Genomic DNA, 23,106 nt, shown 5'->3' with positions numbered 1-23,106 from the left:
CAGTTGATAGTAGTGATATACAAGTTGTACGGGCAGAACCAATCGTGACAAAACAGATGCCCCATCTATAGCCCCTTCTCCCAATAAATGAAAAAAACAGTAATTAAAAATACAAATCCATATATATATTGTAATTTGAAAGCTAATTTGAAAGCTGGGCTGATTACTTTTTGTGGACTACAAGATTGTGTATTTTATGTCATGCCATGTAGTGCAGGGTTTACCTTAACCCTATAAACAGCTTAATTTATGCTTTTTTAAAAGGCTGTCACCAGAATATGGTGACCAACATCCCACAGGATAAAAATGTGTCCTGACTGCCCCCCCCCCCGTACACTTCTCAATATAGAAACAGGGGCATAACAAAAATGCCAGGGCTTCCTAAGAGACTTCTGGGGGGGTCCTAAATGCCTCCTCCCCAAACACATCCCTTCACATATGGTGTAACAGGCCACCCTGAATAGAAATGTTTGGGGAAAATGGGTCACCTGCACCATGCACTTACACTAATGTGTGGGGTCACACAACTTTAGATAAACAAAAGATAATAATAAATAATAAGAATAACAAGAGGGACCCGTTATGCCAATGTATGTAAAGGAATGTATCAAAAATTCTTACCGCATATGCAATATAAATCCATCCCTTTTGTTTTCATAGTTAAAAGTAAACTTGTGCATTCGTCTTCGGGTGAACATGAAAACGAACACGAAGAGTGCGTTTTCGTGTTTGGTCCGAAGACACGCCGAAGAGAAGACAACAGCGGTAAAACGTAGGCGAAGACGAAGACACACACCACGAAGATCTTCGTGATCGTGTTCGTCTTCGTCTACCACTCTCCCCGGTCCCTTCTAACTTACCTTGGCATCGCGGCAGTTCACGGAAGTGGAAATCCGCAGGTTCGCCGTCACGGGTTACAGGGCAGTCGCTCGTACAGACTTTAAAAAGTTAACCCCTAATGAAGCAACTTGTCCGGCAGATCCAACTGGTCTCCCTGGTCTTTCAGTTAATAAATGATAGAACAGGGAGACCAATGGTATCTGCCGGACAAGTTACGGCACCAGGAGTTTAACAGTCTGTACGAGCGACCCTATTGGTCGGCAGCAGGGGGCTCGTCTGCCAATGTTTGATGCCATCAAACATTGGCAGACGAGCCCCCTGCTGACGACCAATAGAGTTGCTCATACGGACATTTAAACTCCTGGCGCCAGAGCTGCTGCGGTACGCGTTAACCCCGTATTAACCCCTTAACCGGAAAAAACGAAGAAAAACCGAACACGAAGAATGTCCACGAATATTCGCCCGAAGAGAAGACAGGAACAGGCGAATATTCGCGGAATACGAAGATTTTTTTTTTCCCGAAGACAAACACGAAGAGCCCCCTGGTGCCCAAGTCTAGTTAAAAGTGAATAAATCAATTATTGTTTACTACAATATTGGTTTGGACACTGGATGATGTACGTTTTATTGAGTTCTCAGTAAAACCATTAACACGTTTAAATATATAACATGTATTTCAACCTCAGCCCCAAATTCACTAGCTCATTAATGATGTAGTTAATATTTAAAGATCACTTTAATATTGATGTGGTCATTCATCATCATTGTGGGTTGTCTTCCATTTTTGTCTTCTTTTTTTGCACGCACAGAGCAGCCTTTAACTATTTTATTGCAAAACGTTACTGGCAATGAATTAAAAAAAGAGGAAAAAAAACAATTTACATATCAATGATGTTATTTCAAGCTGCTCTTGTCACGGTGTTTAAATGTACACCATAGTACACTACAGGCCAGAAATCCCCGTGCAATATAAAGCAATAGCAGTTACAGCAAATTATCTTGGATTCTACTCTCAGAGATTTGTTCTATATGAGTCAAGTAATATTGCAGAACTTTTCCTAGTAATGAAAACTGTGAAAAGATTACATGAATGTTTCCTAAGAGAGACTATAATTATTGCCTTTTATTTATGAAGCACCAACAAATTACACAGCACTGTGCAATTTAATTGGGGCAAGTTAACACATAAATAACAAATATACAAATTTATGTATACAGATCCTGCTATTCATTAAACTGTGAGAATTTGCCAGAAGTTGACAGAAAATGCAACTTTGCAGCAACAAAGTCTCACAACTTGCACCTGCAAAAAAATCACAACTTGCATGCACTTGTCTGCAGGAAACTCTACTGTATATAAATTGAAACAAAATAAGCCAATGTGAGCAAAATGTGAGGTCGAAAATTAACTTTGCAACTAGCAGGGGAGTCAACCAGCATAAAGAGTAAAAAAACAAAACAGAGGTTTTTGAACACCATTCAAGTGTATAGCGGATGCAATGCATCATCCAAACACTGGGGGCAGCTGGTGCACAGGAGTATGTATAAATGTTCCCTCAAAACCAGCTGCCATTTTTTTAGTTTGGAGAAGATGAATTCATTCTTTTTTTTCAACTTTTATTTGGAAGAACCCCCTGAGTATTCTTGGACATAGTGAATGTGAAGTGTGTTTGAATATAAACAGGTGTGGTAATGGAGCGTGATATGCATTTGAAGTTAGGTGTGATTGAGAGTGGTCATTATGATTACCTCAAATATTTTTTATATTCTATAGATATTATGTAAGCTTAACAAGTCCAGAACTCAAGACTGAAGCATAAAGCAGATATCTGCTCCTGTGGAGACTGCAGTTCTGATAGGTGCTGTTGATTACTTGTATTTGTTTTAACAATTAAGATATCATAAGCTAAACCATACATACGCAGAAAATGAAATTAAGGCAATGATTTGTTCAAGTCTATATAGTTGCTTGCCAAAGAAAAGCTGTCAAGATGTTGTGAGAAAGTGATGTCTTTATTAATAATTCTTAATAAATATATAAGAACATGAGAACAGGATCTAATTTATGCCAGAAAAAGCACAACTATCAACTATGTTATGCTTAAAATTAAAAGTAAACATTTTTTTTCTTCACATATGTAAACATGTTAATTACATGTTAATAAGTAACAAAATATACATTATCTAAATATAATGCTAAATTATTTCAAGTTTAAGTTCCTTAATATGCTATCTGCAATGTGCCTCTGCACCATTACTATATACTACACGTGCCTTGTAGGACTGGATTTGCGCTCCCATAGTGGAGGACTGATAACACTCACCCAAGTTGCCTAATAACAGAGTCCAAAACACATTGCACAAATGATATCGTTAATGAACACTATCCACTCTTACCTAGAGCATATTTACTGGTTGGAGAAGCATTAAAAAGTTACAAAAGAAGCACAGAAAGACATAAGTAGTCCCAGTTATTCTAGACACCCTGGTGGCCTTGTGTGGAATTGCAATTAAAACATACAAATCAGTGTGGCAAAGTCCACAAGATGATCATCGTCATCATGATCATCTTTAATTCAACAGCCCATATGCTTTTTCCCTCTTTGGAACATTCCAGGCACCAACTGTTTTTAATTCTCCTACATAATACTCAATTTGTATTTTTCCTGTGACTGCAGTTGTTTGATCTGGTAGCCTGTGGTTCTGGTTTCATACATATTTGTATATTTATGTTGAACTTGATGTTAGAAGTACACATAGTACTCATGGTACTTCTCATCTAAAATAGTATGCATGTTTTGTTCTAGTTATGAAAAGAGATAAAATATGTGTGTGTGTGTGTGTGTGTGGTGACCATGTACAACACTCAAATATAATAGAAAACATGCAGAAAATGTCTATATCCTGAACAGGGTTGACATCTATGCTAAACTTATTTTCCAGAGATATATCCCTGGAAAACAATGGCATATTGTTATTTAGATCCTGGGATGACAGCCACTGGGCTGCTATCCCATCAGGTAATGAGCCACCTGGCACACTGCAGCTCACAATGGCCTGGTTGGGGAGATCTCCCTCGAAACTAGACCCATTTATACAACAGAGGTATGTGCGATCTCAGTATCGGCTCAGGGTGTCCTAAGGTGGAATTCTTCAATAAAGGACATTCATGGATCCATATTGTAATTAAATAAAATTGTCGATCAAGTGATTATCATTTTTCGTATGAGATCGGGACAGATTTGTTTTCCTCTTCTGTACAAAATTGTCAGCTGCCATTTACATTGCCACTTTAAATCTGTATTATGATAGTGTAGGCTCTATTCACTAAAGGCTGAATTTGAAAAAGAATTACCCAACACAACCAATTTTTCTTCAGGGGAAACATTCATGGCCTTTAACTTATTTTGTGGCAATCCAGGCAATGGAAGTTTCCAGGAGGTTGCATTTGAGGCATTGTGGCAACTTATTTTGGAGACGCTCAAAAATGGTGTATTTACAGAGCAGCACTTGTGAGGCTCTGTGAGTCATTTCTAATTTTTCTATTTTTATCTCAGGGATCATTAAATGCACCACTTTTTGGTTATTAATATTACTTTATTAATTGAAACTCTTGAATGAAAAAACCCTAAAAAACCATTTCCAATAAATAAAATATATGTGTGTTAGTATGTATGTAGAACTCACTGATCCAGAAATAACAACGAGTAAGCAAGAAAAGATTGACCTTAAAACACATGCAAAACTCTACTTCTTCACATTATGAATCTTTTACATAATCGTTTATGACAGTTACAGCACGCTTTAGAAGAGTAATTTATATTTTAGCGTCAATTTTCATTCTCACAATCCAAGAACCAGATAGCATTAATACTTCACTACCATTTATATGTAGCGACCACACATTTGCCACATTCATTCCTTTTAATACAAGGTAGAATTAAATATCAAGCAATGGAACACTGTTGTATTTAGATTTTTTATGCTCTGTTACCAAAATGTCAGCGTAAAGTGCTCCAGGGAGCTGGTTTTACACCAATAAAAGATAGCTTTTTGTGGTTACTAGAAGTATTGTAGCTATATAATGTCTCTCAGAAAATGTTTCGATTTAGATTCTTAGAAAAAAAACCAACTTAGAATAGATATGCTGCCACTCTGCTCCTCCCGAGATATGCTGCCACTCTGCCCCCCCGACATATGCTGCCACTCTGCCCCCCCGAGATAGGCTGCCACTCTGCCCCTTAGATATGCCCCCCCCTAGACTTACCAATGCAGACTCCCGGGTGTCTAGCGGGGCCGGCGGGGGATATCTGCGCAATACACGTAGACAACTTCCGGCGGCGGAAGTGCCAGCGAGGGAGATTGTTAATGCGCATCGCACAGACGTTCACCGGCTGCGGCGTTGCGAGCGTAAACAACCTTCGCTGCCGGCACGTCTGCCCGATGTGCTTTAACAATCTTCCTTGTCAGCACTCCCCCCGTGGGAAGTCCCGGCAAGGGATATTGTCAAAGCACATGGAGCAGATGTGCCGACAGCGGAGGTTGTTTATGCGTATCGCCGCAGCCAGTGAAGGTCTGTGCAATGCGCTTAGACAATCTCCCGTGCCGGCAATCCCCCCGTGGAAAGTGCTGGCAGGGGAGGCTGTCTCAGCGTATCGGAGAGTAGGACGCAGGTCCCCTGCAGCGCTGCAGGGGATCTGTATCCTAACCCTGCTGTCTGCGATACGAATTGTGATTATAGGCCACACCCCATTTTAAAGGCTTAAGGGGGGGGAGTACGGCCCATATTCGAGCAAATACGGTATATATTTTTTATGAATCTAACAATCCAGTGGAACAGCCAGGGCCGGCCGAAGACTTAACGCCGCCTGGGGCGAAGTATTATGATAGTGTAGGCTCTATTCACTAAAGGCTGAATTTGAAAAAGAATTACCCAACACAACCAATTTTTCTTCAGGGGAAACATGCTTGGCCTTTAACTTATTTTGTGGCAATCCAGGCAATGGAAGTTTCCAGGAGGTTGCATTTGAGGCATTGTGGCAACTTATTTTGGAGACGCTCAAAAATGGTGTATTTACAGAGCAGCACTTGTGAGGCTCTGTGAGTCATTTCTAATTTTTCTATTTTTATCTCAGGGATCATTAAATGCACCACTTTTTGGTTATTAATATTACTTTATTAATTGAAACTCTTGAATGAAAAAACCCTAAAAAACCATTTCCAATAAATAAAATATATGTGTGTTAGTATGTATGTAGAACTCACTGATCCAGAAATAACAACGAGTAAGCAAGAAAAGATTGACCTTAAAACACATGCAAAACTCTACTTCTTCACATTATAAATCTTTTACATAATCGTTTATGACAGTTACAGCACGCTTTAGAAGAGTAATTTATATTTTAGCGTCAATTTTCATTCTCACAATCCAAGAACCAGATAGCATTAATACTTCAATACCATTTATAAGTAGCGACCACACATTTGCTACATTCATTCCTTTTAATACAAGGTAGAATTAAATATCAAGCAATGGAACACTGTTGTATTTAGATTTTTTATGCTCTGTTACCAAAATGTCAGCGTAAAGTGCTCCAAGGAGCTGGTTTTACACCAATAAAAGATAGCTTTTTGTGGTTACTAGAAGTATTGTAGCTATATAATGTCTCTCAGAAAATGTTTCGATTTAGATTCTTAGAAAAAAAAACCAACTTAGAATAGATATGCTGCCACTCTGCCCCCCCCCGACATATGCTGCCACTCTGCCCCCCCGAGATAGGCTGCCACTCTGCCCCTTAGATATGCCCCCCCCCAAGACTTACCAATGCAGACTCCCGGGTGTCTAGCGGGGCCGGCGGGGGATATCTGCGCAATACACGTAGACAACTTCCGGCGGCGGAAGTGCCAGCGAGGGAGATTGTTAATGCGCATCGCACAGACGTTCACCGGCTGCGGCGTTGCGAGCGTAAACAACCTTCGCTGCCGGCACGTCTGCCCGATGTGCTTTAACAATCTTCCTTGTCGGCACTCCCCCCGTGGGAAGTCCCGGCAAGGGATATTGTCAAAGCACATGGAGCAGATGTGCCGACAGCGGAGGTTGTTTATGCGTATCGCCGCAGCCAGTGAAGGTCTGTGCAATGCGCTTAGACAATCTCCCGTGCCGGCAATCCCCCCGTGGAAAGTGCTGGCAGGGGAGGCTGTCTCAGCGTATCGGAGAGTAGGACGCAGGTCCCCTGCAGCGCTGCAGGGGATCTGTATCCTAACCCTGCTGTCTGCGATACGAATTGTGATTATAGGCCACACCCCATTTTAAAGGCTTAAAGGGGGGGGAGTACGGCCCATATTCGAGCAAATACGGTATATATTTTTTATGAATCTAACAATCCAGTGGAACAGCCAGGGCCGGCCGAAGACTTAACGCCGCCTGGGGCGAAGTTTAAAACGCCGCCCCCCCCCCTCCCCGCCGACGTCGGGGGGGGCATTTTAAACTTCGCCGACGCCATAATCTACGATCCCCCCCCCCGGTACTTACCTTTAAACAGTCCTGCGGCGAGTCTCCCTGCTCTGCCACGGTGCCGGCTTGTAATGCTGAGCGCCGGAAATTGACGTCACTTCCGGCGCTCTGCATTACAAGCCGGCACCGGGACCGAACAGGGAGACTCGCCGCAGAGGAGAGAGAGAGGCGCCGAGCTGGTAAGCGAAAACCACTCGGTGCCCCTCTCTCTCTCCTCCGCTTCAAAAAACAAACAAAAAAAAGCGCTTGGGGCAATTGCCCCAGTCTGCCCCATTATAGGGCCGGCCCTGGGAACAGCTTACTTACTCCTTCCCTCCACCTTAAGACCAACATAATGGTGGTGTTTACCAGTCAGAAATTAATTTCGTTGTAAACCTTACATTATTATGCCCCCCCAATCTCTTTGGTATGTCTTTAAGTCTTTTTGAATGTTCCTTGGTGTTAGTCAAAATCAGATACTTCAGTAGAGTAACCGCTGTGACTAGATAACTTCCTACAAGATAGCGCCTGCTGCAGAAAGAAAGCAGCTTTCAAATCCTAAAGTACACGGCACTTTCTGAAAATTCCTGGTGATTTGTGATCCTAATTATAACGAAAAGATAAAATAGAAATCTGAAAATGTAGTCTTTATTAAACGAAAGAAGAAAGGAATTAAAAATTTCTATAAAATGTCACTTTGATTAAATGCAATAAATAATAGTAATACAAAAATTACAGACACTATAAAGTGATAACTTCTTTGACTCTAATTCAACAGTGTGGGCCACATGTGTATCGTACAAAATTTGTACAATAAACTGGAACAATTTTAAAGACTGTGTGTGCTGCAAATGTTAATAATTACAGTTTAACAGTTAACAACGTCACGGTGTAAATAATACTAAACATGGGTTAAGCGCTGCATAAATTGTTAGCATTATATAAATAAAAGATAAAAATTATAATAATGAGGGATAACAAATAGATATTGTAGCCCCCTATCAAGACATGAGCACTATATAATCAACAAAGTATCATATCAGGACAGTGTTAACTCTTTTAAAATTGAAATCCTAACTCCATCTAGTGGCAAAATGTCATAATTAACTGTATTTTAAGTCAAACAAAAAAGACAAAGACGGGAGATCCAACGCGTACAGTATATTAGTAAAACTGATGTATATCGGAGCTCAACTATCTAGGTAGCAAAAGATCACCACAAACAAAATATTATCTTTAACAGAAGAAAGGGCAGCTGGGAAGAGTAATGGCAGATCCATGAGGCAGCCCAATGCCTGTTTCACTGCTTCACGTTCTTCGACACAAATCCAGGAACTGGGTTAGGTAAGATAAAATAGTCTTCACAATATGCTTGTCGATATGTATGGTCAATATTGAAATACTACAAAGAAGACGAATGGAATGAAAAGGGAAAAAACATTAATATAACATTAATATTTTATGTATGTGTATGAACTGCTTTTTGTTCTCCATCTGACACTGGCTGCTAGTCATTACAGTGAGAGAGGAGAGATAACCAGGGGCTGTTCTAATCATCATATCACTTATATATTCGTCAAGGAGGCTCTGCAACAGCTTGAAAATATGCTGTTTTACTGACAGTACTAACAAGGAAAAATCACAACGCAACAGCACAACAGGAGAACGTAATCCCTGCAAGCATGTAGGACCAGCAACGCTAGGCCTGATCCAATGTCATTAACCTTACTCCAGCCGTGATATATGGGGCCATTCCTCATTGCGATGCACTGTAGCATATAAATGGGACTTTGGGGCAATGCAAAAATCACCATTGCAGCTGGCCCATTGAGCAGCTGAGCAACAGGGTGCCTAATCACCCTATTGGGTGACATGTCCCTGATTTGGTGGCCAAGGTGCTGTAGCACCCAAACCTTGTTAGCCAGAATACTGGTGGGGTAGAAACTAGCAACAACCGCCGTGAAACTACTAAAGCTATGTTGCATTATTGTTTGACCTTGAAGGAAAGCTTGTAAACAAATTTTAAACTAATTATTTTTTTTGCTGTAAGGGGTTCCATTAAGTTTGCGATACATATTGGCAGTTGAGGACTACTCTGACAACTTTGTATGTCATAAATAGTTGGGGATCTAAAAGTTAATACTGGTAACCTTTCTAGAATCAATTAGCATTGATTTGCAAGACAGGATGAAGCCCATGGGTTTAATAGCATCAGTTAAGCGAGTTTAGCAAACAAATTGCCTCATGTACGAACAGTGTTCAGAGATGTAACAAGAAAACATGAGTCATCCAGGAAGCTTATCTCTAAAAACACAATAAAAAATGTAAGCATATAACTAGTACATTATAAATATCATAAGGCATTGCTGTGTCCACAAAATGTCGATAACTGCTACTAAATGCATTTTTCCTTTTTTTACCATCTCAGGTATTTGCTGTTGCTCCATGAATATGAGAGCTCAAAATAATTTATGAATGGTTTCAGACTTCCTTTTTTTTCTTTTTTAGCACATAATATACTATCCTGTGTAGGAGAAGTAGAAGGGCAGATGGCACATGGTCAAATTGCAGAGGTTGGAGTGTGTCAGTGACAAGCTTGCTAAAAGCACCAAGAAATTCTTAGTATTAAAGGGATAACGGAATGAAGATCACAAATGTGCTGTCAGGACAGGAAAGCTTGACAAGCAGTACTTTATACAGTACTTGGAAAAGGCAGTGATTGACCCTGTGGAGTGCCCCACTGCAGGATTATGCATTAAATATAGAGAGGGAATACCAAGAATAAATGGAAATAGTGGCCAGCATAAAAAATCTAATATAACCATTCATGGACATGGCAAAGCTGACTAAGCAAGCTAGATTTATTTCAGCTAAGATCAACAGTGAGACCCTGAACTTTGATGATGTAGACTTCTACTCAAGGCTTTCTCTGTCATATAGCCACAGTGTGTCCTTGGGATAAAGAAGCCCTACTGGGATCATCTTCCAGGGTCCATGACTTGTTAAAGGGTTGTCCTGTTCTCCAGAACAGAGCTTTCAGGTGGACACAAGCTTTCTCTCAAAACTGTCACATGCCTGCTGGCCCATCAGCGAGGCAGACCTTCCTCTAGTGCTGTGGACGCTCATCCTCTACTCCGCCGTTGGGGCTATCCTCACTGCTGGAGAGAGAATCCTGCAGCTGGATTCTCCGATGGATCCCTCTCCTTTCCACCCAATGTCCAGGCTCCCTCTTGTTACAGTGGCCAGTTGCGGCCTTGCACGCACCCGCGTCACACCAAAGAGACTTGTATGTTATGTAGTAACATCACTCAGCGCCATATCCTCATAAGAATCCTATTTAAACCCCAGAGAGCGGCACACTATGCCCTCAGATGGTCATACCTCTGCTAGTCATTGTGTATCCTTTCCCAGTACATTCTTATCATATTGATCCTGTGTTTGACCCCAGCTTGACATCGACTACTGACATCGTCTCTGACAACTATCCTGAACTCTGGTTCCCTGAACCACGGCTTGCCTCTGGTTATCCTGCTCATTTTCCCTAGGAGTTGGTCCCCAGTCTTTGAAAGATCATCACAAAGTGCCACAGCCACTCAAACCCAAAAAGCTCATCCCAAGCCTGAAAGGTGAGAGGGTGAAGAACTCTTCAAGGACAAACAGGCTCTCTCTTTTTGGGTTCACAATGTCTCTCTGCAATATTGTCTCCTCTGGTACACTGAGCGTGACAAAAACAAGAAAATAACAATGTGGCTCTTTGATATTGGAGCGTTATTGGAGCTTTAATGTAAATGTAATATTACAAGACGTAATGAAAACTCAATATCTCTCTCTCACACTTGAAACCTCTTAACCTTTGGGTGAATGGGTTTACTGCTTACAGTTGAAGCCTTAGTTTTGTGCCTTGCCTTGGTTTTTATGTTTCTTATTTTAAAGCTGAACAAATATTACAATGTTTGCATATGATGGAATGGAAATCTAATTTTAAGTTGATAGGAAGCGGTTTGTTATCTCTTTATTTATGTATTCCGCAGGAGGGTCGACAGTAGGTTAGAATTCATTTGCACAGATGTGGTGAATATTTTGGAAATGAGAAGAGTTTGGTTCCTGGAGTCAGTGGGTATATGTGATTGTAGATCCTTTTTTTTAATCATCACTATTATTTTGGAAACTATAACACTTTGATAGATGCCAAGTAAGTCCCATATCTTGCAATTTGGGCGTTCTCACATCAGAAATTATATACCTCCTATATATCACCTATATAAAGAGGTGTGACAGAGTTCAGGAAATGGTACAAGGCACTCCAGGTTCTTACACGTGACATAGGCTCCGAAAAAGGTGCCCACATGGATCATGTTGATTGCACTACAGCACAACCTGGGTCCAGCATTCAGGGTCTTAGCTAGATGTCTTACATGTAGGGCCCCATGACATCAAACTGCCATGTGGCTCAAAGGCTGGAAAGCACAGTATTTTTATATTTTCTGTAGAAGGCTACTCAGTGGGATCCACCCCACGGACAAAGCAACATTATTATGATTATCATCATTATTTATATCGCCTCATCATAATCCTAAGCACTGTACAATGGGTAAACAGGACATGAAGTGAGGAAGAACCTGCTCAAATGAGCACAAAATCTAGAGGCTGGATTCAAAAGTAAAAGGGACAGTGAAATGTAAGCATTTTAATTGGGAAGAAATAACCCAATAAACATATGACAGCAGAACCATTCAGCTCATCCTGTCCACTGTAAAGACTCAAACCTTAATCAGCCCTTGATCTTGACTTAGATATGCCTCTTCCATGCATGCTTAATTGCCCCACTATTAAACTCTACCAATTCTACTGGGAGGCTGTTCTTAAAATCCACTACACCCTCAGTAAAGTAGAACATGCTCACATGACATCTAATCTCCTGGCTCTCTAGTTTTAGACGATGGCCTCGTGATCTATCAGTTCTCCTCTTTTAAAACAAATCGTGACCTTTGTGTCATTTGCAAAAAACCTTACCTTTAAGACCTTGTAATATCACTGATGAACAAATTGAAATGATGGGTCTCAGTACTGACCACTGAGGAGCCCTTCTAGCACCAAGACCTTCCTTTGACTGTACCCCCATTAACTACAAAACCCATGGATACAGAAACAGCAAAATGTGTTCTTTGTAGGAGGTATTTGGTAGGAAGGTGGCAATGCAAAATACTACTCCTTGGTTCTCCCAATTCCTCCAAGAAAAAATATTAAAACACTACATTGGTGTTTTTCTTTTCCTTTCCTCGCCGAGTCTTGCAACCTTTTATCCTTTGAGCTTACCTATACTTTGGCTAACCATTTTCCAACTGTGCTACTCGTAAACCCTTCTGCCTTCAAGAACAAAATGGAAATGAATGCAGAATGTGATGTTGCATGCATTTCTAGGGATTGTCAGTGAATATGTTAAGGGTCACCTTCAACCCAGAGGACATAACAAAAAATAATCATGCAAATAAACAGTGTATTACAGTATCCGTATGCAGAAGAAACCACATTTCCCTTAGGTTTCCACACGTTAGCTTTGCTTTTAAATACCAGCCAATGATACTGTATTAATTAACGCAATTAACCTAAACTGGTTTTTTTCAGTGGTTTTGTCGGTAAGAGCAATTTCTTTCTGGTACTAGCGACAATAAAGCAAATCGTACAAGTCACTGCAATTAAAAAAATTCCTAGAAAAAAAAAAAGATATTTTCTAAGTACATAGTCTGTAATAAGGTTTAGTGCCATTATCCTTCTTAGAGACAATATAAAATAGACAGGGGCTAAGCTCAGCACTGAAATTGCTTTAAGATTGATGTTTCACTATTCTGCTTTTCCAGCCAGTAAATAATGTTGACTTGATTTGGACAATAAAACAACAAAGACTTAAGGAAAATTGTTTATTATTAGGCTTACTGTAAAGAAGAAAACTTTTTGCAGTGCTATAATTAATTTATTTATCATACTTAAAGGAATAGTTGAAAAAGGTACAAGCAAAAAATCGTACCTGAGAATTTTACCTTGCCATTTCCCGGTGGCAGGAATAGGATAGAAAGCTTCAACTATCCAGGCTGGAGAAGACTTCTGCCTATAAAGGTATAAAAAATATCCAAAGATATGAAAAATCAAAAAAAAAACAATGTCATTGGGGGAATAAATGGAGTCTCTTCACAAAAAGTCCAGCTCACAAATTCACTAAATATTATTTAGACCCCTCACCTCAATGAGCAAGGAGTGAGAGTTGGGTAGGAGAAAAAGGTGGCTCTCCTTACTAAAAGGTTACTCGCAGGCCCTCGGGTGCCAACTTCTTCTGGAACATGCAAACATGATAATTATGGGATTTACAGTTCTTTTACAAACAAAGTTATTTCTCATTCCTGGGAAAAGGAGGTAGAACAATGTCCTTTTTAACATAAAAAGATGGTAACCTTTGGAGGTTTGGAGGAAATCTCCTGTGAGATGTCATTGTCACCAGACACATGTGAAATCTCTAGTGACAATGACAAAATGACAATTATCGTTCCATTATTACCCTGCCCTATCGTTTTTAAACTGCTAATTTCTAAACTTTTATTAAACATTACCCCTATAAGATTTGCTGACATATAAGCTTAATAAATAATCCTCAACATTTATTTTCACAGTTTAAGACAAATTTTGTACATCATTTTTATAACTCGGTTTTGGTGTGTAATGAAAGCTGACAGTTCAGAATAAATTGCTAAAATCTAATAGGGACGATATGCCTAATATTAAAGCATCTCGCTGTAATCAAAAATTCTAATAGATGTCGAGAGCTCAGTTACTTTTGATTTTATTCCTGCTCTGAAAGCACTATAATTGTACAACTTTTTCAAATTCTAGCTAACTACTAATCATTATGTAAAAGTTATACATACTAATGCGATCACTGGTCTCTTAAACGCTGCTTGATTTTACATTTATATTATAGTGAATAAATTAATATACCAATGAGAATAATTTCCAAATTTATTGAATGTCACAATAACTTATTGCTGAAATTTTGCATTAGTGTGATATCCTGTTCATATGACCATATACATGGTTGAAATATCGATCAGGTTCAACTCTGTTTTTGATCCAGAAGAAGGAAAAAAAACCCACATCAAAGGGTTTTTTTTTTATTGTACCTCAAAACGAGGTAAAATTCCTTCCTGACTCCAAAATCACAAGTTTTGGTCCTAAACTGTCTTACCTGCCAACTTGACTACGCTTGACGTTTTGTAAATGATACTCCACTCATATTTACACAATTATTGAAGCAAAAAATTACCTTGGTGAGAAGCGTTGCATGGCGGTAGGAAATGTGTAAATAGGAGACTCATTCGATATTCTTTGTGACTTCCTTTCTGATGTCAAGAAAAGGAATCACCTCATTAGATAAACATTTTCCAGACACACTTGGATAATGTCTGCTTATGCAGATGTTTGTGGTAAATGTAGTCTCACATGGATGCACCGAAATTAAGACTGAAATCAACCGTTTTATTTCTTGGTTTTCACATTAACACAGATCTTATTCCAGTAACCATCATAAGAAATAACGAACTATTAGGTTTGACATTATTATTATATTACCAGGAAACACTTTAATAACTTGTTATAGGTCATCAAATAACATATTACATTTTTTTTATTAATGCCAAGAATATAACTTGGAAATGCACATGATAAAATCTGGTGGAAAAATATTTTTGAAGTAAAAATAAAATGTAAGAATCTATTACGCAAGACACTTCAAATAGCCCCTAAGGCAAGGGTGTCCAACCTGCGGCCCTCCAGCGGCTGCAGGACTACATCTCCCATACTCCTCCGCAGCAGGTTGGACACCCTTGCCCTAAGGCATTAGGCTATCCCCAAGGCCCCAACAGTCCAGGATTTAAGTATTTACATACGAAAAGGCAGCTATATCAGTCACTCAGCCCTTGAATACCAATCTGTGCTGAGCAATATGTGCATTTTGGCAATATAGAGAAAGCATGGATAGCCTTGGATGACTGAGGTTGGAATTAACATTAAACCTACTCTACTGAATTTCACTGTTGGATAATTAAATGCAGAGGTAGAAACATCCTTCGTTCCATTGAATTCCCCATCCCTTGCAAGAAATAATTCCTTAAATGTCTAAATGTTGGCTTTGATCATAATATTTACTAGGAACACTTGTCATGTGGTATAAATGCAGGCATTGATGGGTTATTGCCATATATAACATTTGTATAGGGTACAAATAAAGTGCAATTATCCAGCTTTCTTTTGCAAAGGTCATGTTCCCCCTTCATTTGATTTCCCATACAATGTGGAACTTTGGTAAACCAATACAAAAACAGACAAAAAAATAAACGATGCTCTCTCTCAGATCTTCCTATCTGCTATGAGCTTGATATATCGCTTACCGACATAAACACAGGGCCTGCCAGAAAATCTCCTGGTAGGTCACCTGTCCTGGAGCTATCTTGGAAGCCTCCTCTACTGAGCCTGCTGCCACAAAGATTTTTGGCTGGCTACCGGGTCGCATAATGACAGGGACTACAAATGGTAAGCTACATTAGGAAAGCGGGGGAGAAAAAGCTCTTCGATGCTGGAGTGCAGAACCTACATCATTAATAAACGAATAATTGGTAATATCTATGAAACGTTTACTACAATTAATATGTGACTACGACAATCCAGCCGCTGATGTAAAATGTGTATATAAAGTAGTTTAGAAACGTAGTAGTAGTTTAGTTTAGACAGCCCTTAAAATGCTTACTGCTACATATAAGCACATTAAATATAAATTCATTGCAATCATACTTTTCTAATGGCCTTTGTCTGTGCTTTATGTGGGATAAGGCCTATAGTAAATATAATTTATGATACAATAAAAGAGTGTTTCTGCAAATTGTGTAAGCAACCATTATCTGTTATATTGATTTTAAGAAGTTTATAGCAGTAAGCCCTTTAATATTCTCCATAGTTTCCATATTAAGCGAAGGTTTATAGGCACTGCCTAGAGATACGCTGATACTACTGAACGACAACATCCTCTCTTCATCTTCTATCAATACCCTGGGGTATCTCCTGTGATCGGTGCAGCTTCTGTTGGCTTCCCGCATCCCATTAAGTCTAAGAGATGTGGAGTGCTGCGATATGACATTATACATAGGTGCTTCCACTCAGAGGGGACAGTATAAGTTAAAAGAGGACAGCAGCGACACTAAATGCAAACGGTTCTGCTAAACGCTTGGCTCTGCCAAAACGAGGAACTTTCAGGGACTATCCAGAAGGACAGTTGCCTAATCTTGCCCCCTCCTGCAAGTGCCCATGGAAATTATCTGAAGGTAAGGATAATAGGTCTTTTTTTTATTTACATATTGAGGTAATGCAGGGAGCACAGGTAACTCAATTCAATTAACAACCTAAACCTTAAGTGCAAATAAAGGTGAAAATTGTAAATGTAGAGTCTAACTCTACCACGTCTACACCCTGTATTATAATAACAAGACTAACTGTAGGACACGTATTTACAGCTTATTAATAAATTATTGAACTTTGATTTTTTTTTCCCTTCATTGGAGATGCAGTAGTTTGATCTAATTAGACAAGAGTTGCTTTACAGGAATCAGCACATGCTGGACCAGCTGAATATTTTCATGCATCTGAGTAGTTGGTGATTTCCTTTGGATTTGTGTCCTGGGAGTTGAATAACTAGCTGACGAGGCAAATTTCAATGTGTTACCTGCATTTTCTTGAAAATGTAGATTTTAAGAGGTGCATGGAACTGAGGCTAAATATCTTGGGTTTTGCCTAGTGTCAGTCCAGTACTGGCCATACTTAACCCCTTCAGTCCCCTATGAACCTACCGGTACGACAATAAAACACATCTCAAGAAACCCTTATTGGACGTACGGGTACGTTCTGACCTTCTTCCAGTGGCAGGGAGACATCCCTGCTGCTACACAGGAGATCAGGCTCCCCTCCGTTTGACAGCCTGGGATCCCCTCTGTCAGCAGAAGCCAGCATCTCTGGCTTTCTGCTTCCAGATCTGCTGTAACAGCTGCCGGCAAGAGTGCCGGAAAACTGTTACATTTTTAAATGCCCGATCGCACAATTGGACATTCCCTTTGGGGTCGCGTCACTGCTGACATCACCCGGAAGGTAATTGGAGGACAGGATATCCCCTGCAGGGTCTGTTTAGACAGGAATATCTGATCACTCTGATGAGACACTGATCACAGACACTGTGATCTCCATACAAGTCTATGGGGCTTACAAGGATATCACAGTGTGAATGGTGAATTTATACATTTGGAGGGGATTTTCCATCACTTTACCTAATTTTGTGAGGATTCAGAGGAAATTTTTTTTTATACATAATTAGCTTTTTTCTAATTTTCTCATCCTAAATCTCCAGCTTATTATCTAACTATGGTATCAAAAGAAAGCCCTCTCTCTCCTTGAAAAAAACAATATATAGTTTACATGGATACACTATTTGCAGAAAAGGGGAATAATTGCTGAACCGACATACCGCAAAAATGGAAAAATTGCTCCGTGGCTTGAAGTACCAAAAACCCCTGGGACTGGGGTAATGTGGACAAGCAGATGGGATCCTAGATGACACATATTCCTGGTACTTCTATAGTCTGAGGTGGTTGTTATTGTGTCTTTTGGTTATATGCCCAACGAAATCATTCAACGACGTTTCATTCTGTTGAAAAAACCAAAAGATAAGCATTTCATTACTTGGTTCTAACATGGTGGCAGCCTGTTTCCGCCAAGCACTGATGAACATTCAGTGTACACCTGTACCGCAGAACCATCTATATATACCGTATATATATATCTAATGAAGACATTGTATGTGTTTAGATACATAAGTAATATTTTGCAATTACATTAATAAACATTATTTTAGTAGTGTTGCTATCTACTTAACTAGTTCTGTTTATTGTTTACAGGATGAAATGTCCACTTTCTTCCAGTTTGGAGCTTCCATTAAACAGCAAGCAATTGTCATGCTTAATATCATGGAAGAATATGACTGGCACATCTTCTCTATAATAACAAGTACATTTCCGGGATTTCGAGACTTTATAAGTTTCATAAAAACCACTGTAGAAAATAGTTTTGTTGGCTGGGAGGTACAGAATATCATTACTCTGGATACATTGTATGCTGATGCAAAAACGCTAACTCAACTGAAGAAAATTCATTCTTCTGTAATACTCCTTTATTGTTCCAAGGATGAAGCGGCCTACATTTTTGAGGAAGCGCGGTCCCTTGGCCTTATGGGATATGGTTACATCTGGATTGTTCCTGGTGTGGTAACGGGTAACACGGACATAATTCCATATGAATTCCCATCTGGGTTAATTTCTGTTTCTTATGACAACTGGGATTACGGACTTGAAGCAAGAGTGAGGGATGGCCTTGGAATTATAACCACAGCTGCATCAGCGATTTTGAAAAAGTATTCAGTGATTCCAGAACCTAAGACAAGCTGCTATGGTCAAAATGAAAGAAATGAACCACCGTCTCACACGTTTCGCAAGTAAGACATGAAATAATACATTTTATGTGTATGTTAACTATCTCTAATAACAGTGATATATTTGTCTTCCCACGGTGCACCACAGCTACTTTAACCAAATTAAAAGATCTTTTTAAAGATTTTTTACCTCAGGTAGGATATAAGACCTTGTGGAATGTTGTCAGAAGTGTAAGAATATGACTTTTAAATCACTTACTACATCTGGGGCCTAGTTTAGCATTGTTTTTATCAAGTGGGCAAAAATGGGCCAGGTGTGAGTAAAATCTGTCATGAGATATATTTATCGGTGACCATGAATTCCCAGATCTTGACCCCAAAGTTTATGTGACTTCTACATCCACAAATTATACATGTGGATCCATATTGGTCTAGGCCGACAAGGACATATGTATTCAGTGGTCAAATGGTCATTATAAATGATAAAAGACCATTTTATAATTGATAAAGAATTGCGAACGAAATTAAAATGTATGTTTTCTGTGCAAAAAATGTATTGCCTTTTCTTTGCTGCATGCGCTTTGCTTCTGAAACCCATATTACGTTGTGGGTTTTTTCCTTCACCTTTCCAGATGGCTCTGTGTAATTTTGTACTCAAATTCAACAGACTGTTGTGTTCAGATAAATGTTATATTAGAGACAGGAATTATTTGTGAGGAAAAATGAGAACGATTTTTTGACAACCGCTTTTTACTTAACCGAGTTGTTACAGACTGTTTTATTATAATTCATGTCTCCACTCTGAAGGAATATTTGAAAAGAATGGCTTGCCTATCACAGTTCAAGTGTAAGAATGGATCTGTAAACCAATTTTAGCGTACATTGTTTCCTATCTACTGGTAGATATAATATTTAAAGTAAGCGTTTTCCCCCTTTTCTCATGTTTATATGTAAGCAGCATGCTTAACTACCAAGTAGAGAAGAAGGCATGTTTCTAAGGAGCCCAAATTTAGGGGGACCTTATAGTCAGTGGTGTAACAAAAACATTTCGTGAAAAAATTCCAGGGCCCCTCTGTAAGATTTAAAGTGGGGGCACCCAAACTCCTTCCTTAAAGTGCTACTTAATGGTCCGCCTCAATAGTAAAGACCACAGGGGAAGTGGGTCACTTTTGTTTGCGTGTCTCTGCTCTCATACTAATGCGTGGCTCACATGGCGTCGGGTGCCCATTTCCTCTGTGCGTGCATCTATTCAGGTGGCAAAATGAGTGTGAGCTATGAAGTTGGTGGGGTAACAAGTCATTTGTAATTTCATGTTTATTTATGATGAGTGCTACTGCGGTGTTTGGGATGATTTCTTTGCATGAGTGATGTCATCAAGTGGGAGGGATTTGGGGGTTGATTGCTGTTACGTATGTTGGGATGCTGGAGTAATGTTGGCTGGATAAGCTGAAAAGAATTCTAAGCAATAAACAGTCATTCTGCCAACCTCGTGTTAGACATAATAGTTCTGCCGAGGATCTGGATTTCGTCATGGATGGAAAAATAATGAATTCTGTGACAGGAAGTAACCCTGATGTGACAGCGTGACGTAAAACTGAATATGCAGCAGTGCCAGAGTAAAAGAGACAAAGCATATATCCTCAACAAACATATCTAGCAGGAACACTGCTTTAAGAATAACTAACAAAACTGTGCAATACTGTGAAGAACACTGTTGTTAGTAATTAGTAATTAAAGCCTGAAGATTCATACACTAACGTAGTTAAATATTGTCTAGACAAATGGTTGTGGTTGGCGAATTTGATGCAGGATCAGAAACCTGGTTATCCTGGATGGAAAGACTTGATCAGTATTTAATTGCAAACAACGTAACAGATGGAAAGCGTGTGTGTGTGTGTTGCCGTGGGTAAAAAGATGTACAATGCATTACGTGATTTAGTATACCCTTAAAAACCAGCATCTAAAACTTTTGAAGAGATAAATGCAATTTTAAGTCATTATTTTAACCCAAAGCCACTAGAAATTGCAGAGCATTACACATTTTATAGTAGGCAGCAGGCGCCACATGAAGATATGAAATCATTTACAGCGGCCATACGTAAATTAGCTAGCGCCTGTAATTTTGGGAACTATTTATCAATAGCCCTGTGAGACCAATTTGTTATGGGCCTTAAAGCAGCAGCTATTCAAAGGAAATTATTGACGGAGGATGATCTGACTTTTAAAAGAGCGCAGGAAATAACTGCAATTATGGAGCAAGCTGTGAAAGAGGCAGAAACATTGCAGTCGTCTGTTGCATATTTCTCGATGGAAGGAAATATACAACAAACTAATATTGTGAGACACAAATGTGCAACTCCGAACACCAACCAAAGTTTTAAATCTTCAAATTCAATGTCCAATTTTTGTTACAGATGTGGAGAAGCAGGCATGATGTTTGATTTTGCAGAATCAAAAATGGAGATGTATATCGTCATAATTGTGGTAAACAGGGTCATTTTAAGCTCGTTTGTCGGAGTTTAAAGGATAAAATGACTGTAACAAAATTAACTGCTAGGAAGGAAACATACAAAATGGATTTTCAACATGATTCATCAAATTCAGACGAGGACGAGGCTCTGAGACATCACACAATAGGCAGGAGTACATCAGGAATCGGCATTTCTAACTGATGGAAAGAAAGTTAATATGGATGGCATGCTCAAAAGTAAAACTCGTGTTCATTCAAACATGTTCATTATAGACTCCCCTGGGATGTGCGACAGTTACAGTAACAAAATGTTACTAAAGTGTTTCCATTGTTTGTATTAGAGAAGGATGGGTCCCAGCGTTTGGTTGCAATTGGATTGATGGAGTTGACTTTGATAATATTCTCCAAAAAAGAAAAGAAGCCCAACTACAAAATTCAATTTCTGCAAAACCAGCATCAATAAGAAGAGAATTTACCAACTGCATAAGGAAAAACTCAACCTCACAAAATCAGTAACCCCCTTTTGTGGCTCTAAACGAGTGAGCAGATGCAAGACTTGAAACGATGAAGACTTAGGAAAAGACTACTGTATACAATGCTATTTATTTGTTATCCTGGGTTAAGGGAAATCTTAACGTTATTTTATAATTAGATATTATTTCTATTATTTATTATATTTATGGAAAGGAAGGAGGTGCGATGTTTGGGATGAAAAACCCGTTATAGGGAGTTACATAACAGTATTCTCTTTGCATGAGTGATGTCATCAAGTGAAAGGGGTTTGGGGTCCATTGCTGTTATATATGTTGAGATGCTGGGATAATGTTAGTTGGAGAAAGTTATTTATTCAAACTTGTGTTTGGACATAATAGCTTCCTAATTGGCAAATCTAAGTGTATGGCCATATGTGTAAATGCCTGGAACAGCTGTTCCACGATGCATATATCAGTGACAAACCTGAACGAGTGGCCTCTCTGGAAGCTCATATTGAGAATCTGCAGAGGCAAATTGCACTTCTGAGAGAGATCGGCAATCATGTGAGGAGCTTGTTGTTAACTGAGTAGAGTTTAGTTTAACACTTAAATCCCAAAAGAATCATACAAGTTACCTAAAATGTATGCTTGCATATGCAAAAAAGTTTAACCTCTTTACATAGAAGGATGCATTTTAATCACTTTTGCTAAATGACCAGAACTCATAAGGATGTCATAAGGAGATTTGACAGAACCTCTAAGTTGTAAACATATGAACCAAATTATACAAGTAAAGATACATTAAGTAGATGAAAAACGCCACAGAAATGACAGATACAGACAGTAGAGGCCGACAGACTGTGAGATCCCTATAAGTCTATATCAAGGGTAGGATCTAAACACTAAAGTATGTGGAGGGGGTATAAATACCTTGTATTCACAGGAAAAATGGCGGCTTCCATGTTGGTAACGGCGTGGTTCCAATACATGTTGACAAACTTATGCAATAAGCACACTTGCGTCATACAAAATACGTTTATTACTCATGAGCAAAGAGAAAAATTATGTGAAAATATCCAACCGTCGACTGCACTTTAGTCATTAGGCGGCTGACAAATTGTGATTTAGATATATCTGTTCTGTAAAAAAAAACAAAAAAACCCCAACAAAAATATATGATATATATGTTATATATAGATAATAATATATTGTGTGACTATATTAACCACCTTTTGATTAAAACTGACGGTCTTTAGAGTGTTAAATACCCTTGGTCATGGAGGGATTAACAGGAACCACGGCTCTTGGCTGCAAACAG

General features: G+C 39.2%; 1 protein-coding gene across 1 annotated transcript in view; it reads left to right on the top strand.

The window, feature by feature from the left end:
- The window catches only part of GRIN2A (glutamate ionotropic receptor NMDA type subunit 2A), a 115,622-nt gene that overhangs the window by 66,236 nt on the left and 26,280 nt on the right, over window positions 1-23,106 (top strand). Inside the window, exon 3 of the mRNA XM_053470426.1 lies at window positions 18,316-18,908. Within this exon, the coding sequence (XP_053326401.1) occupies window positions 18,316-18,908 (593 nt within the window). The remainder of the gene's footprint in view (window positions 1-18,315; window positions 18,909-23,106) is intronic.

This window comes from Spea bombifrons, chromosome 7 (genome assembly GCF_027358695.1).
Source record: "Spea bombifrons isolate aSpeBom1 chromosome 7, aSpeBom1.2.pri, whole genome shotgun sequence".
NCBI classification, from domain to species: domain Eukaryota; kingdom Metazoa; phylum Chordata; class Amphibia; order Anura; family Pelobatidae; genus Spea; species Spea bombifrons.
This window is presented reverse-complemented; position numbering and strand designations above follow the sequence as displayed.